At 42.7% G+C, this 18,513-nt stretch overlaps 1 protein-coding gene across 46 annotated transcripts in view; it reads right to left on the minus strand.

The window, feature by feature from the left end:
* The window catches only part of LOC122687350 (ABI family member 3 binding protein), a 277,123-nt gene that overhangs the window by 38,134 nt on the left and 220,476 nt on the right, over positions 1-18,513 (minus strand). For all 46 annotated transcript variants that reach the window (XM_043892758.1, XM_043892771.1, XM_043892776.1 and 43 more), the window contains 4 exons: positions 8,994-9,071; positions 7,396-7,500; positions 3,893-4,021; positions 3,102-3,170 (listed from right to left, as the gene is read on the minus strand). In XM_043892758.1, coding sequence (XP_043748693.1) covers positions 3,102-3,170; positions 3,893-4,021; positions 7,396-7,500; positions 8,994-9,071 — 381 coding nt within the window. The remainder of the gene's footprint in view (positions 1-3,101; positions 3,171-3,892; positions 4,022-7,395; positions 7,501-8,993; positions 9,072-18,513) is intronic.

The following is an 18,513-nucleotide window of genomic DNA, read 5'->3' on the forward strand; positions in this document are numbered from 1 at the left end:
TAATGCTCAAAATCCTCCAAACTAGATTTCAACAGGAGGTGAACCAAGAACTTCCAGATGTATAAGTTGGGTTTAGAAAAGGAAGAGGAACAAGTGATCAAACTGCCATCATCCTTTGGATCACAGTAAAAGCAAGAAAATTCTAGAAAAAATATCTACTTCTGCTTCATTGACCACTAAAGCCTTTGACTGTGTGGATCACAACAAACTGTGGAAAATTCTTCAACAGATGGGAATACCAAACCACCTTACCTGTCTCCTGAGAAATCTCTATGCAGGTCAGGAAGCAACAGTTAGAACTGGACATGGAACAATGGAATGGTTCAAAATTGAGAAAACAGTACATCAAGGCCATATATTGTCCCTCTGTTATTTAACTTATATGCAGAGTATATTATGGGAAATGTTAGGCTGGATGAATCTCAAGCTGGGATCAAGATTGCTGGAAGAAATATCAACAACCTCAGATATGCAGATGATACCACTCTAATGGCAAAAAGCAAAGAGGAACTAAAGAACCTCTTAATGAAAGTGAAAGAAGAGAGTGAAAAAGCTGGCTTAAAACTCAACATTCAAAAAACTAAGATCATGACTTTGGGTCCTACCACTTCATGGCAAATAGATGGGGGAAAAGTGGAAACAGTGACAGATTTTCTTTTCTTGGGCTCCAAAATCACTGTAGACAGTGATTACAGCCATGAAATTAAAAGATGCTTGCTCCTTGGAAGAAAAGTTATGACAAACCTAGACAGCATATTAAAAAGCAGAGGCATTACTTTGCTGACAAAGGTCCATTTAGTTAAAGCTATGGTTTTTCCAGTAATCATGTATGGATGTGAGAGTTGGCTATAAAGAAGGCTGAGTGCCAAAGAATTGATGCTTTCGAATTACGGTGCTGGAGAAGAATTTTGAGAGTCCCTTGGACAGCAAGGAGATCAAACGAGTCAATCCTAAAGAAAATCAACCTTGAATTGGAAGGGCTGATGCTGAAGCCCCAATATTTTGGTCACCTGATGTGAAAAGCCAACTCACTAGAAGATACCCTGATGCTGGGAAAGATTGAGGGCAGGAAGAGAAGGAGGTGACAGAGGATGAGATGGTTGGATGGCATCACTGACTCGATGGACATGAGTTTGAGCAAACTCCAGGAGATAGTGAAGGACAGGGAAGCCTGGCATGCTGCAGTCCATGGGGTCGCAAAGAGCTGGACACGACTTGGTGACTAAAAAACAACAGCGACAATCTGTAATATAGTTACCTTGAGACTAGGGGTTAGGTGGGAGAAGTGAAGAGGGGGGATTATAAGGTACATGATGAAACTTTTTGAGGTGTTGCATGTACTTATTTTAACCTCAAATATGCAGATGACACCACCCTTATGGCAGAAAGTGAAGAAGAACTAAAAAGCCTCTTGATGAAAGTGAAAGAGGAGAGGGAAAAAGTTGGCTTAAAGCTTAACATTCAGAAAACTAAGATCATGACATCTGGTCCCATCACCTCATGGGAAATAGATGCGGAGACACTGGAAACAGTGTCAGACTTTATTCTGGGGGGCTCCAAAATCACTGCAGATGGTGATTGCAGCCATGAAATTAAAAGACACTTACTCCTTGGAAGGAAGTTATGACCAACCTAGACAGCATATTAAAAAGAAGAGACATTACTTTGCCAACAAAGGTCCATCTGGTCAAGGCTATGGTTTTTCCAGTGGTCATGTATGGATGTGAGAGTTGGACTGTGAAGAAAGCTGAGTGCTGAAAAATTGATGCTTTTGAGCTGTGGTGTTGGAGAAGACTCTTGAGAGTCCCTTGGACTGCAAGGAGATCCAACCAGCTCATCCTAAAGGAGATCAGTCCTGGGTGTTCATTGGAAGGACTGATGCTGAAGCTGAAATTCCAGTACTTTGGCCACCTCATGTGAAGAGTTGACTCACTGGAAAAGACCCTGATGCTGGGAGGGATTGAAGGCAGGAGGAGAAGGGGATGACAGAGGATGAGATGGCTGGATGGTATCACCAACTTGATGGACATGGGTTTGAGTAAACTCCGGGAGTTGGTGATGGACAGGGAGGCCTGGCATGCTGTGATTCATGGGGTCACAAAGAGTTGGACACGACTGAGTGACTGGACTGAACCGATGTACTCATTATGTTGACTGTGACGATGGTTGCATGAATATATACATATATTAAAATTTATCAAATTTTATACTTCAGAAAACAGATCACAAAAGGAAACACTGGTCTATATCATATAATATCTTCTACTTTGGTAGATTAAATTACTGTTCAAAAATATTCTCCATATTCATGGAAAGAGTATATTTCCGCTATCTTTGATTTGAGCTTAGCTCTGTGATTTCTTTTGCCGTTGATATTGGCAGGTATAACACAAGGAGGTTGAAATGCTGTTGTATATCTGGACTCCTTCTCTCCTTACTTTGTATTGTTAGGAGAACCGCTTGTCCTGGGTCACTGTTAGTCTTTCATCTTGGGTACCAAAATGAACAGATGTGGAGCAGACCTCAGCCTAACCCATAAGAGACCCAGATGTACCTGCTGCTAGAAACAGAATCACCCAGCTAAGCACATCCTAAATCAGCTGACCCCATGTGGCTTTTAGACACATGAGAAATAAATCCTCTTTAGGGTATGCTACTAAGGCTTTCCTGATGGCTTAGTGGTAAAGAATCTGCCTGCCAGTGTAGGGGACACAGGTTCAAACCCTGATCCAGGAAGATACCCTCCACGCCACGGGGCAGCTAAGCTCATGCCCCACGACTCCTGAGCCTGTGCTGAAGTGCCCAGGAGCCACAGCCTCTGAAGCCCGTGTGCCTTTAGAGCCCATTCTCTGCAACAAGTGAAGCCCCTGCAATGAGAAGCTCTTTCACTGCAACTAGAGAGGAGCCTCTGCTTGCTTCAACTAGAGGAAAGCTCGTGCAGCAAAGGATACCCAACACAGCCAAAAATAAGTAAAAAAAAAAAAAATTGAAAAAAAGAATATGCCACTAAGATTTTGTAGTTATTACACAGCAACAGTTGACTAATATACCCACCAAAGATAGCTCTCTTAAAAGTAAGATTTGTAGCCGATCATACGTACCTTTGAATCTGGGCTTCCCAAGAGGATCAGTTTCTCTTGTTGGACTTGAGCTAAAGTCAGTCATGTTATCTGAGGATGGATGATACAATGAAAAAGTAGTAAAGGCTATAAATATTTATAATGTCTCCTGGTCAATTGCTCGCAACTTTGATTTCCATATTATTATAATCCATATTATTCACATTTCAAGGCCTTTAACTGTGTCCTGCTGCAGCTGTTCTGCAGAGTAATAAATGATTTAAAGATTACAACTGGGCTTCCCTTGTAGGTCAGTTTGTAAAGAATCTGCCTACAATGCAGGAGACACAGGATTCAATTCCCAGGTCAGGAAGATCCCCTGGAGAAGGAAATGGCAACCAACTCCAGCATTCTTGACTGGAGAAACCCATGGACAGATGAGCCTGGCAGGCTACAGTCCATGGGGTCGCAAGAGTCAGATATGACTTAGCGACCAAACCACTGCCACCAAAGATTACAACTGAGTAGCTAATATGCATTCATATATTAAGTTATGTGTGATTAGGAATGACATGTGATTTAGGAATAAGGACTGGGAAATCTAGGTCTTTTGAGGAAGACTTTATTAAAGATCTTGACACTTCCTTCTATGTCTGCAAAGGAAAGGAGCACATTCCACAGTAATTCATTAGAAGTAAATGTAATTGTAAATTAAAATGTCCCTGTCAATCATAAAATTGAGTAAAATGTATTGATCCAGAACTTCTCCCTAATTTGAAATCCTCTGGTACTTTGTGGCTGAGCATCCAGTGGGACTTGACTGACATACTCACCAAGATCTTCTTCTGAGGCAGGAACTGTCGGTGGCTTTTTATCTGTCTCCATTGTCTCCAAGGGAGCTTCTGTAGGTCTGAGTGTTGCCCTCAAGGGTGGGGAAGTTACTTGGCCTGATGAAATGATTCCTATAATGCAGAGCCAAAGGAGTCAGGTTTTGTAGGGAGCCCTGCCAAGTTCCGCATTTACCTATTCAACAAATATTTATTAAGCACTTACCATGTGACTTGGCACTATATGCCAGGATTAGAGAGAAAATAAGACCTGCTGTCCTTGATTGATTGGGAGATATATGTGAGCCAAATTATACTGAAGCATTATGAATATTGCAAAAGCATAAGACAAGGTCTCAGAGAAGACAAGTCTATGGGGAAAGATGATGGATGGATGCTGGGGCGAAGTTAGGAATGCCTTCCTAGAGGGCGTGCCAATAAAGAGGAAAAGTGATCAGTAAGGTTAGGCAGGAGAGCTGTATTCTAGGTGGAGTTTACAGGAAGAATACAGTCAGGGAAGCATAAAGTCATGTGGCATGTTGAATTTGAAGGCGTGAGAGCCAAGAGTGCCTGGAGGCAATGAGAGCAGAATGGGGGGCGGGCAGGGAAGGGCAGTTCATGGAGGGCCTTGCATACCATGGATTTAGATATTATTTTTAGATGACAAGGGCCCATTAAAAATTTTTCACTAGGGAAGTAACATGATCAGATAAGGAGACAGTGAGCAAGTTAGGCTGCAAGGCTGGTGGCAGACAGAGAAATCAAGAACTAAAGCAGTTGTGTAGGCAAGGACAGAGGAGAACTACGTAAGAAGCAGTGAGACTGGATGGAAGGGGTTTTACATGAAGATGTCAAGAGGATGGAGTGGCCAGACTACAGATTGGCATGGGAGATGGCGGGGGAAGAAGAAAAAGGTTTATAAGGTAATGACTGATTCTGGCCTAGTCGCCAGACCAGTGTTACTCTGAGATGCTGTATTCAACAATGTCTCCTCTGCTCTAAAAACACATGTAGGTCTCCCAAATAGGATCCATCCCAAGGTCTATGCAAATATGGGTAGAATAGAGTGGAGGCTGGTAGTAGTGTTAGTTGCCTAGTTGTGTCCGACTCTCTGTGACTTTATGGGCTGCAGCCCACCACTCCTCTGTCCAAGGGATTCTCCAGGCAAGAATACTGGAGTGGGTAGCCATTCCCTACTCCAGGGGATCTTCCTGACCCAGGGATTGAACCCAGGTCTCCTACATCACAGGCAGATTCTTTATCGTCTGAGCTACAATCTGTCGTAGAGTGGAAGCTAGATTAGCTTTTATAGTCTTCATGGGAAAAGGAATTGTTCTCAGATGATAGAGAGTCAAAGAGTAAGGACTGATGTAAGGACTGAGGCCCAGCATGAAATCATGGATGATGGGCTCCTGGTCCTGGTGGGAGTGGGCCCCAGTGAGAGGATGAGTGAAAGCCATGAGATGCTGCGCTGCAGCCAGCAGGAGATTTTTTGAGTGGGAAGAGCCAGCAGGAAATGCTGGGATGGTATCTTCATCCTGGCAAGGAGAGCAGGACTGAGAGGCCTCAGTAGATCTGGAGATGGGGGACAGGTAGAGATGACTCGGGGGAGCCTAAGACTGTGCTCAGAGGCACATGTGCGAGAAGGCATGTTTTCAGAGAACTCCCAGAACACTGAACTGATTTCTTGATTCCATATGCACTTTCTGTGATGGTCATCAGGCCAGATGTGTTGTAAAGAACCTGCCTGCAATGTGGGAGACCTGGGTTCAATTCCTGGGTCAGGAAGATCCCCTGGAGAAGGGAATGGCAACCCACTCCAGGATTCTTGCCTGGAGAATTCCACGGACAGAGGAGCCTGGCCGGCTATAGTCCATGGGATCGCAAAGAGTAGGACACGAATGAGCCACTAACATTTTCACTTTCTTTCCTCAATGTAGACATTTCTTTTGAATTAGAGATGGATAGCAAAGGGTGGGGAGGGCACCAGAGTTAATCTCAGAAGTGGGATGTGTTTATACCATCCCACCGGCTGGATGAGTTATACCAAACTACGCTTATTGATGGGAGTGAACAAGTTTTTACGTGGCAGGAACCAGGGCCATGCAACTGCATCTGGAGACACACAGCCTTGCAGGAGAGCTCTGTGTGGGGAGGTTCCCCTAACTCTTCCATGGAGGACCCTGGAGCATCACTTTCAGTCTGACCCGAAAGCTACAGAAGCTCAAGTCTCAGCTGCCCCAGGTTACAATTGATGAAGAAAACCTGGTCTCCTCACTGGGGCCATGTCCCTAGACCTTGACTCAGGCAGGCACCACCAACACGGATGATAGGCTGATCCCTCCTTTAGCTGATGGGAAAACAACCCAGAGGCCACTGTCCCCTAGTATATCATGGAAGCTTCTCCACCACATCCTCCTTTCATCCTGTGAAAAGAGTTACATCCATGCCCTTTCTCATAAATCCTTATCAGTTTCATCTTCCACAGTTATACTTAACAGTGTTATCCTGATTTCCACTACAGAATATTTAGGAGATAGACATGAGGGAAGAGGGGGGAAAAGATGGAGAACATGCTGTGATCAGCTGGCAGGTCCAGTGGAACAGCCTTTAAGAGGAGTGAGATGAAGCTTTGCTCTGAACTGGGCTCACTGATTCTTAATTTCACTCATAGATTCACTCAATGATTACTGGATTCACTCAGTAAGGACTGGATTTGGTTCTGAGAATTCAGAGAAAGTGTCAACTGTCATCACAGAGCTCATGATCTAGTAGGGGAATACAAGGACATGAACAAATAGGTCTAAAACAGAGGTTTGCTCTAACAGAGGTATGTTTCAAGGACAAATAGGACAGATGAGCAGTGTTAAGTCTACTTTGGGGAGTTATAGGAGGCTTCTTTAGGACAAGGATGGAGTACAAGTGTCCCAGGTGACTGGCAGAGGTCATTCTATGCGAAGAAGACAACGCATGCCACAGTCTAGAGGTGAGAGGCAGTCTGCCTTGTTGCGTAGACTAGACCTGCTCAGTCACCATGAGCATTCCAGTCTCCAGTCTTTCCCCTGGAACCATAATACTGAGGTCAGCATGAAGGCTGGTAGACAGGGGAGCTATCAAGGACAGGTAAAGGATTTCATCTCAAGAGACAGAATGTTAAGTGGAGGACATTTTCCATTACCCCTGGTGGGTTGGCAGCACAAAACGTCTTGTGCAAAATAATCCATTTGTTGAAGAGCTTGTGAGAGCTTCCATCTCAGCACCAAGCACTCAGCATCTAAGAAGCAAACTGACCTAGATGGACAAGGATGGTGGCTGTCACCCCACCCACCCAGAGTCAGGACAGGAGTCCTTAAAGTTGTAACTGACAGTGTCTGGTCTTTGGGGCCAACACAGCCACACGTCCCACATGCCGAGAGCTGTCTGTTGCTTGAGCTAGCACACCAAGGGCTGGTGGTTGACCAGTAAAATGGAATTCAAGGAGGGATAGGGAAGGTGTGTGGCCGACATACCTGCACTTCCTGGCTTTCCGGTGACATTGTTGGGTGGTAAAGGCTTTCTTCGTGGGGGCATGGGTCTGGGTGGCAGGGGTGGGCGACGAGTACCTGGGATTATGGCTAAGAGATAATGTTACAGATAAAGTGGTCATAGGAATTCACTCGACAAAATCACAGGTTTTTTTTTTTTTTTTAATACAATATTTAACAAGTGGCAGTTGGATGACAGAGAATAGATTCTACAGAAAAGTGCCTGTGAGTAACACTTTCTGATGTTCTTCTAAATTAGTGCTTGTAATGTACCCAGGGATAATAAAGCAGATGAGTTAATGGGGAAAATATTCTCTAATTATGGATAAAAATATATCAGTAAACCTGCCCTTTGAAAGGCTGTATGAATGCACAGAATTTAACATCTTTTGCTTCTCATATAGATTCGACAGGAGCATTTCTGAGCTTCATTGTCTCCAATGAAGTCTGCTTTGCAGACTACAATTCTTACACCATTTTCGCTTTGAGCTGGTAAAGCATATAATTTCTCCCTTAGTAGGTGTTCCACCCCATCCTCCAACTATATCACGTAATTATAACTAAACCAACACTTTTAGAACTTCTCAAATGATTACGACAAAGTAGTGCTAATGGCAGACGCAATAAGCCTGTGCCCCATGCAGATCAGAGTCACCACACAAGGGCACCTGGCCCGGGAGCTGTAAGTGGGAGCCAAAATTTCCCACCCACTCTGCTCTCTCACCCACCCACGAGCCTTCACACAAGGACGCCCGCCCAGAGGAAAGGCACGTTTTTCTAAATGGTTTGCCTGAAGGGCAGAGAGGAGAGAAATCTTTTTATAATATGCACAAAGGCTGACAAGGCTAAAGTTACCTGAAGCAGTCCACCTTAACCCAAATTTTCTTTGAAGTCCTGTGTTATAAGTCCTGTGTTAAAAATGCATCTCTTTCTTTGCATAATGTATTGGTTTAATAATCTTCAAGCAAAATTGACAATCCAAGAAAATGCCCTGTGACTTTAAGTACTTCCTGGGCTATCAGGAATTGTGCATGTGCATGCATGAATGTGCATATGCTGGGGGTAGGGAGGAGTGAGTCGTGATGATAGAATAGAGATGTCTCACCCAGACATTAATACATCAGAGTAGGTTTCACAGCATCCTTCTACAAAGCACAGAGCTCTTATTCAATGCAAAGATATTACCACTTCATAATTTTGGCCTATATATACAGAACAGTCTCAAAGTAGAAATATGAATCATTTCTGGCAAAAGGATATTATAATAAACTACATAAGAGGAAAACTTGTATACGATGAAAACTAGAATCCAGTTACTTTTCAGCATTTGATCCATTGTGGCCCCTCGGGACATTATGTGAAGTAATTATTAAATTAGTTCCTCATTAGAATTTGTGCACAAAGCACTTTTCATTTTCCCAAATAGTTTAGTATGTTTATCTAGCAATACCCAGGTATTGTTAGCATGGATCTGATGCTTTGGGGACTGTGAGCATGCTACTTGTTTTGCGGCAGCACATATAACTTGCAGCTACGAGTTTCAGAGCAGAACTGAGTGAGGGAGTCAGCCTCTTATTCCTTACCTGGTTTTTTTGTGGGGTGAGAAGAATCCACTGATACATTTCTACCAGCACCAGATGGCAGTGGGACTTGCTTGACCCCTGTGAGCAGAGATAATGACAGAATAAATAGATAGCTAAAATGTGATAAACATTCTTTACGGAAACTTCATAGAATTGTTAGTGATAATGTGCTTTTTTTTTTTTTTCTTTTAGAACAAGGATACTGGTGTTTTTGTGCCTAGATATTTTGATTGGCTTCTCCCGTCTGCATACAGAAAAAAATATCTAAAGCCCTACTGCATTCATTGGTTATGTTTTTTTCTATGGAGATTTAGTGTTTGATTTTTTGATTGTGGCTTTGTATTAATTTTCTATGCTGCCCACCCTGCACTGCCTGCCTGGGTCGTATTGTCTTGTCAGAAAGATTTCATCTACAGTGATTGACTATTTTTCTTTTTTTGCCAATATTCATGCATAAATTCTGTGGTTTTTAAAAATATTTTTCTCTAACTCCTCTACCCCAATAAAAACCCTTATAATTTCAACATGTTTGGGTTTCTACCTAATGAATTGACTTTAAAATATTTTTTGAGAAGCCTTGGTTAGCAGGCTGGTTAGGCCACAGACTGTATCTGCACTCTTAAGATTTGTAAATCAGGCCTGGGTAGGCCTTGAACTCCAAGTTGCTGTTTGGAAGAAACTGATCTGAAAATTACCCTGCATGCTATTTTATCTCCTAAGTCTCTCAGACATAATCTGTTGGTTATTACTAAGTCATTCACCTAAATACCCATGCTAGGATTTTGGGTAGCGATCCTAAGGGTAGAGGGAACCAATTTACTTTTTGTCCTGTCTTTTAAAAATTATTATTCTTTTACACTATAAAATAGTCTTCCCTGACATGGCTGGCAGTCTCCATTAAGGAATAATAGGAACAGACATTTAGAATCTCAAGAGTGAATATTATCCTTAGTTAGATATAGTGGCTCATCCTGAACTTTCCAGGTGGTGCAGCGGTAAAGAACCTGCTTGCCAAAAAAAAAAAAAAACAAAACCTGCTTGCCAGTGCAGGAGACACAAGAGACATGGGTTCGATCCCTGGGTCAGAAGACCCCCTAGAGAAGGAAATGGCAACCCACTCCAGTATTCTTGCCTGGAAAATGCCATGGACGGAGGAGCCTGGTGGGCTACAGTCCACAGGATTGCAAAGAGGTGGATATGACTGAGCGTGTGTGCATACACACACACATACACACACACACAATGGCTCATCCTAAAAAATGAACCCATACCCCGAGGACATGTGTGTGTGTGTGCTCACTATAATATGTATTAAAGATAAGAATAAACACTGAGTTTATATACTAGCTAGTACATTAACAAGAACAAGCACAGTCACAGCCCTGTTTGGAGTGCTGTTCCAGGACTCTGTAGGGACATTACACACTCAGCCTCATGTAATATGTAGGCAGAGATATTAAGTATACAACAGAAGCTTTGCTTGCCAAATATTAGATGATATTTTCACATTAATTTATGAAATTATTAATCATGACTGTATTATAATGAACATTAATCAGCCCAGGGATCGAACCCAGGTCTCCCACATTGCAGACAGAGTCTTTACCATCTGAGCTACCCAAGAAACTCATTAGTATATTGCTAACATTATTATTAACTATAATAATAATTATGACTAACATTAATTTATGAAACCTAATATTGCAATTCCACAGCCTCTGCTGTTTGAATAAGAGATAATATATAACATCATGGAGGATGTTTGTATGGAGCCAGGGATCAAATGCTGTTTATCTGTGGTGGGAATGAAGTGTTTCTGCAGTCAATGACTATTTTGTGGCTTATCCCACAGGCACTGTGGGAACAGAAGCTCATGGGTCTTCTTCCTGTGCCCCCCTCTGAGTGGCAATGGGAGTGGGAAATGACTCGCTGAGGGGTTACTCTGTCTGTGGCTTAGGGGAATGCAATTCATTTGTCAGCAGGATAACCTAGTTTGCTGAGATCTGATTTACCACCATTTTTCAAGGGTAAAATCACATTATATCCTCTAGCACGCCAGCAGGCTATGTGTGTCTTCAGTAGACACTTCTTCACACTCTTTTTCCAAATCAACAAAGTATGTTGACCCAATACTGCACAAGCATCTTAGATATTCAAGACCTTATTTGATCCATACACCCCTTCTGGGTGGGAGATACCACTGGGGTCTCACAGAGGAGGAAACCCGAGGCAAGGGAAGATTAAGTACTTGTCCAGGGACTCACAGTTAAAGTGGACACATTCACACCCACATATGCCCAGTTCCCAAGCCCATTTCTTGAGCACTAACTGGGATAGTACAGGGTGCCTTTTTCTGTCATCATCTTCCCTCCGATAAAGAGAAGGCCGGAAGTGGCATCACTGGTGCTAAAGCCCATGCTACCAAGCCTAGACTTAAAAACCTGACTTAACTGCAGTTTTGACCTTCCCCAGAAATGTAATCTCAATCGACCAGCCTGGAAATTTCTGGTCAGCCCCTGTGAGGGAATCTGTCACAGGTGCCCTCTTCATCCTCCAGAAGAAGAGGTGATCTACAATGGTAAAACCCACGCAAATCCCTTCCAGCTCCAAAGGTGTCCTGGCTTCAGCATACTATTTTCTTTGGGTGAGAGTTCCCTTGCCCCACACTTGCTCCTATACATGTGTTTGCTGCAGCAGAAGGGGAGGGTGGGGCAAACGGGGAGAGCAGGATTAACACACACACACTCCCGTGCATAAAAGAGACAGCCGGTGGGAAGCTGCTGCCTAGCAGAGTGAGCTCAGCCCAGTGCTCTGTGATGACCTAGTGGGCTGGGATGGGGGTGAGAGGGAGGTCCAAGAGGGACGGGTGTATATATACACATACAGAGACACACACACGTGTACACTCACACATATGTACACATGTACAAACATGTACCCTTTGTTGGACAGTAGAAACTAACACAAATTGTAAAGCAACTGTCCTCTGATAAAAAAACAAAACTTCCATTGTGCACAAGTCTTTGGAGTGCCATTCTAGTCACTACATAGGATGCTGCTTGATTCATAAATTGCTGAATGCGTGCTGTGATAAGTCACTTCAGTCCTGTCCAACTCTTTGTGACCCTATGGAGTGTAACCCACCAGGCTCCTCTGTCCAGGGAATTCTCCAGGCCAGAATACTGGAGTGGGTTGCTTTGCCCTCCTCCAGGGGATCTGCCCCACCCAGGGATCGAACCCTGGTCTCTTACCATCTCTGGCACTGGCAGGCAGGTTCTTTAACACTAGCACCACCTGGGAAGCCCAATACAGCTAATTAAATCTTCAGATTTACTTGGCTGAATTTTTTTTTTTCAATGCTTCTCTTTGGCCTCACAATGAGTCTAACTGGCTTTAGCTCTCAGGTCCTATACTCTGCATTTCAGGTGTCACCTCACTGGGTGAGGGCTAAACAACCATGGCTGGCAAGCAGGTGCCATGCGGTCATGCCACTGATATGTGGAAGTCAGAGAGAAATGCAAGGATGACATGGTTTTCCAACCACACATGTGCAGATCCACCAAGTCACAGGCTGGTAAAACGGAGAACTGAGAGAGAATCTAAAGCTCTGCAGGATTACTTTATGGATAAGAGAAAAAATAGAATCATCCTTGGCCTCTTTTCTAATGAAGGGAGAAATCAGCCATTTTCTGTATAGGTAAAGATGGAAGCATCATACTATTATGATCCTTGTAGGTTAAGTACCCAAGTCAATAGTGTCAGTTGCTAAACTGGATTTTGTCCAGCCTTCAGAAACAAAGAAAAGCCAGCAGTAGATGAGAACGCTGGGAAGAGTCCGGCAGAAGGCAGCCGTGGGACTCAGGGAAAAAGCATTGAACTGGGGACAGGAGAGTGAAGTCCAGTTCTGGGCTTGGCTCCACCTGGCCGTGGTCTGCTCGTCAGCCAGTAGCATGTGAGCTCAGGCCCTGGAGGCCAGTGAACTTCTGTGGCCCTGAACTGAGGAAAGCCAATAAAGGCCAACGCAAGCGGAGAGGCAATGGGAGGGCAAAGGAGGAAGCCAGTGAGAGAGAGTGCGGACAAAGAATCCTCAGGAACTGACATCTGATTAGCCAGTGTGGCTCAGGCTGAAACATGAATTCTTTCTCCCTCAAGCAGGATTAATCCACTATTTTCTCAAGGACAGCATTGGCTCTGAAAGCACCAAGACTCGAACTTCAGTGTAAGCCCCCAAATGTCAAATGGAAATTCTCCAAAAATCTCTTGATTTACATAGTTCATCCCTTAGCAATTTATTGTCAGAAATGAAGTAATGATTTCGGTATTTTTAACCATGGTAACAGAAACTTTGCAAACAAACACAGCACACTGGGAATTGATTTCCGAATGTATTCGAGACGGTTCCTCATGACCGAAAAGGAGTGGTGTTTATGGATGACTGGTCTCCTCACCCACGTCTCAAGATCTCAGCACCTGGCTGCAAGGTCAGGGGCGAAGGGCCAGCAGACTGGAAGATTTAGCGGCAGCTCAGACAAACACATTCCTCACCTGGGAGGCATCTGGGTTCTGGTTGTCAAGCACACTCCATGTGGGTCCAGTGAAGTGTGGATTCCTCATTAGGAGAGCACAGAGCAGAGAAAGGAGTCTGGGATTCAGGTGTTAACACAGCTGCCAAACCACATGTGCCAAGGGGGCTTCCAAACTACACTTTGCCTGGCACATGTGGGCCTTCAAGGAATGTTAGTTGAATGAAAGAACAGTTGCACAACTTAGTAGCTTTCTTGCACTGTGAGAAAAGTGGAGATTGTCTGGCAAAGGATGGGTGATTTTTTCTGGCAAAGGTCAGAGAGGAACTATTTTCAGCTCTGAGGGCCATACTGTCTCTGTCACAACTCTTCTGTTCCGCCACTGTGTTGAGAAAGTTTCTACAAAACCTTGTTTACAAAAAAAGGCAGTGAACTGGATCTGGTCTGTGGGATTGTACTTTTTATGGGCCTCCCGGTGACTCCGTGGTAAAAGGCTTCCCTGGTGGTTCAGTAGTAAAGAATCTGCCTGCCAATGCAGGAAACCCAGGAGATACGGGTTTGATTCCCAGGTCAGGAAGAGACCCTGGAGAAGGAAATGGCAACCCACTCCAGTATTCCTGCCTGGGAAATCCAATGGACAGAGGAGCCTGGCAGGTTACAGTCCATGGGGATGCAGAGTGGGACATGCCTTAGCACACACATTTGTACTTTGTGCAATCCCCTGGTCTAGGCATGCTTTTGCATCTCAAGTTGGTTATAAGCATGTAGAACATATCAATTAAGCTTAGATGTAACTCTGGAAACCCTGAAAAAGCAGAGTGCTGGAAAAATGCCCAACCTAAACTTCACTCTCTAAAGGTTACTTTCTAACTTAAAGGTGGAGAAATATTATACATGTACATGTGAAATGAACATAAAGCAGGGTAAATATCTATAATGATGTTATGAATTAAGAAACTTGGATCAAGATAGTTTAAAGATTGCAGGGTGTTAATGGAGTCATTGCAAGATTTGTATAGAGACCTAAAGAATCAAAGGTGCATAGTTTTAAGACCTCAGAATCTTTCTCTTTTAGTTTTCCAAAGGACTAACAGTAAATATTTTTTTTTTGACTAACAGTAAATATTTTTATGCCTAAGACTATGAAGAATATGCCCTATAAATCCTAAACACATCCTTGTTTAAAAAAATTTTTTTTTAATGTTCTATTTTTTTCCATTTATTTTTATTAGTTGGAGGCTAATTACTTTACAATATTGTAGTGGGTTTTGCCATACATTGACATGAATCAGCCATGGATTTACATGTGTTCCCCATCCCGATCCCCCCTCCCACCTCCCTCTCCACCTCATCCCTCTGGGTCTTCCCAGTGCACCAGCCCTGAGCACTCTAAACACATCCTTTTATCAGCTGATTTTTTTTTAATGCAAAATATATGTACTGAAAATTTCAGCAAGAAAAATTATAGTAAAATATATGTGAGGTGGATAAGAATCATACATATTCTAGGCAAAATGTCAAAGCTGGATGAAAAATCAGTTAACATGGAGATATTGTTCTCATTAATACACAATTGAGGCTAGAAGTGAGTGTGAATGAGACAATAAGACTGGGTCAGAGAAGAAAAGAAATCTGATGTGAATACCTGCATTTCTATAAAGAAGTCAGATCAAAACCATGCACAAAGTAAGGCAGACTCCTGTCTATAACCTGAAGAGAACAGATTTAAAAACTTCTTTTTCTCACCCATTTCTCAAAACATTATTCCCCAGGCAAATAATTTGAAAGCTGTTAAAATTTCCTTTCATAATATGCTATGTAATGTCATCTGTGATTTGTATTTCATTTACTTTCTTTTCTGGTCTTACTGTATTGGCTTAACACTCCATATCTATTTTCAATGAAAGGGGTAGAAATAGGAATCCTTACTTATATTCTTGATGTGAGAAGAAAAATATTCAGACTGGGAAACAAAATGTTAGCTGTAGGTTTTTCTCAGAAGTCTTTTATCAGAGGGAGGAAAATTCCTTCAATTTCTAGTTTTATGAGAGTTTTCATCATGAATGATTTTTGAATTTTGTCTCATGGCTGATTTTTAATTTATGATCGTGTGATTTTTTTTCCCCTTCGTTCTGTTAATGTGGTTAAGTTCAGTTGCTCAGTTGTGTCTGACTCTTTGCAACCCCATGGATTGCAGCACACCAGGCCTCCCTGTCCATTATCAACTCCTGGAGTTTATTCAAACTCATGTCCTTTGAGTTGGTGATGCCATCCAACCATCTCATCCTCTGTCGTCCCCTTCTCCTCCCACCTTCAATCTTTCCCAGCATCAGGGTCTTTGCCAATGAGTCAGTTCTTCATATCAGGTGGCCGAAATATTGGAGTTTCAATTCAGCATCAGTACGTCCAATGAATATTCAGGACTGATCTCTTTAGGATGGACTGGTTGGATCTCTTTGCTGTCCAAGGGACCCTCAAGAGTCTTCTCCAACACCACACTTCAAAAGCATCAATTCTCCCGCACTCAACTTTCTTTATAGTCCAACTCTCACATCCATACATGACTACTGGAAAAACTATAGCTTTGCCTAGATGGACCTATGTTGGCAAAGTAATGTCTCTGCTTTTTAATATGCTATCTAGGTTGGTCATAACTTTCCTTCCAAGGAGCAAGCATCTTTTAATTTCATGTCTGCAATCACCATCCGCAGTGATTTTGGAGCCCAGAAAAATAAAAGTCTGTCACTTTTTCCATTGCTTCTCCATCTATTTGCCATGAAGTGATGGGACCAGATGCCATGATCTTAGTTTTCTGAATGTTAAGTTTTAAGCCAACTTTTTCATTCTCCTCTTTCACTTTCATCAAGAGGCTCTTTAATTCTTCTTCACTTTCTGCCATAAGGGTGGTGTCATCAGAATATGAGTTTATTGATATTTATCCCAGAAATCTTGATTCCAGCTTGTGCTTCATTCATCCCAGCTTTTCTCATGACTTACTCTGCATATAAGTTAAATAAGCAGGGTGAAAATATACAGCCTTGATGTACTCCTTTCCTGATTTGGAACCAGTCTGTTCTTCCATGTCTAGTTTTAACTGCTGCTTCCTGACCTGCATACAGATTTCTCACGAGGCAGGTCAGGCAGTTTGGTATTCCATCTCTTTAAGAATTTTCCATGGTATGTTGTGATCCACACAGTCAAAGGCTTTTGCATAGTCAATAAAGCAGAAGTAGATGTTTTTCTGGAACTCTCTTGCTTTTTTGATGCTCTAATGGATGTTGGCAATTTGATCTTTGGTTCCTCTGCCTTTTCCAAATCCAGCTTGTACATCTGGAAGTTCACGGTTCACGTACTGTTCAAGCCTGGCTTGGAGAATTTTGAGCATCACTTTGTTAGTGTGTGAGATGAGTGCAATTGTGAGGTAGTTCGAGCATTCTTTGGCGTTGTGTTTCTTTGGGATTGGAATAAAAGCTGACCAGTCCTGTGGCCACTGCTGGCATATTGAGTGCAGCACTTTCACACCTCTTTTAGGATTTGAAATAGCTCAACTGGAATTGCATCACCTCCACTAGCTTTGTTCGTAGTGATGCTTCCTAAGGCCCACTTGACTTTGCATTCCAGGATGTCTGGCTCTAGGTGAGTGAGCACCCATTCGTGGTTATCTGGGTCATGATGATCCTTTTTGTATAGTTCTTCTGTGTATTCTTGCCACCTCTTCTTAATATCTTCTGCTTCTGTTAGGTCCATAACACTTCTGTCCTTTATTGTGCCCATCTCTGCATGAAATGTTCCCTTTGTATGTCTAATTTTCTTGAAGAGATCTCTAGTCTTTCCCATTCTACTGTTTTCCTGTATTTCTTTGCACTGATCTCTGAGGAAGGCTTTCTTATCTTTCCTTGCTACTCTTTGGAACTCTGCATTCAAATGGGAATATCTTTCCTTTTCTCCTTTGCCTTCTGCTTCTCTTCTTTTCTCAGCTATGTATAAGGCCTCCTCAGACAACCATTTTGCCTTTTTGCATTTCTTTTTCTTGGGGCTGTCTTGATCACTGCATCCTGTACAATGTCACAAACCTCCATCCATAGTTCTTCAGACACTCTATCAGATCTAATCCCTAAAATCTATTTCTCACTTCCACTGTATAATTTTAAGAGGTTGGATTTAGGTCATACCTGAATGGTCTAGTGTTTTTCCCTACTTTCTTCAATTTAAGTCTGAATTTCACAGTAAGGAGTTCATGATCTGAGCCACAGTCAGTTTCTGGTCTTGTTTTTGCTGACTGTATAGAGCTTCTCCTTCTTTGGCTGCGAAGAATATAATCAATCTGATTTTGGTGTTGACCATCTGCTGATGTCCATGTGCAGAGTCTTCTCTTGTGTTGTTGGAAGAGGGTGTTTACCATGACCAGTGCATCCTCTTGGCAAAACTCTTTTTTTTTTTTTTTACATTTAATTTTTTTTATTATTATCTTTTTCACTTATTTTTATTAGTTGGAGGCTAATTACTTTACAATATTGTAGTGGTTTTGTCATACATTGACATGAATCAGCCATGGATTTATATGTATTCCCTATCCCGATCCCCACTCCCACCTCCCTCTCCACCTCATCCCTCTGGGTCTTCCCAGTGCACCAGGCCCGAGCACTTAAGATGTTTCGAGAGAATAGCATCGAAACATGTATATTATCTAGGATGAGGCAGATCACCAGCCCAGGTTGGATGCATGAGACAAGTGCTCAGGCAAAACTCTTTTTGCCGTGCTTCATTTTGTAGTCCAAGGCCAAATTTGCCTGTTACTCCAGCTATTTCTTAACTGCCTCTTTTGCATTCCAATTCCCTATAATGAAAAGGGCATCTTTTTTTGGTGTTAGTTTTAGGAGGTCTTGTAGGTCTTCATAGAACCATTCAACTTCAGCTTCTTCAGCATTCCTGGTTGGGGCATAGACTTGGATTACTGTGATACTGAATGGTTTGCCTTGGAAACGAACAGAGATCAT

The sequence above is a fragment of the Cervus elaphus genome, chromosome 31, assembly GCF_910594005.1.
Source record: "Cervus elaphus chromosome 31, mCerEla1.1, whole genome shotgun sequence".
NCBI lineage: Eukaryota > Metazoa > Chordata > Mammalia > Artiodactyla > Cervidae > Cervus > Cervus elaphus.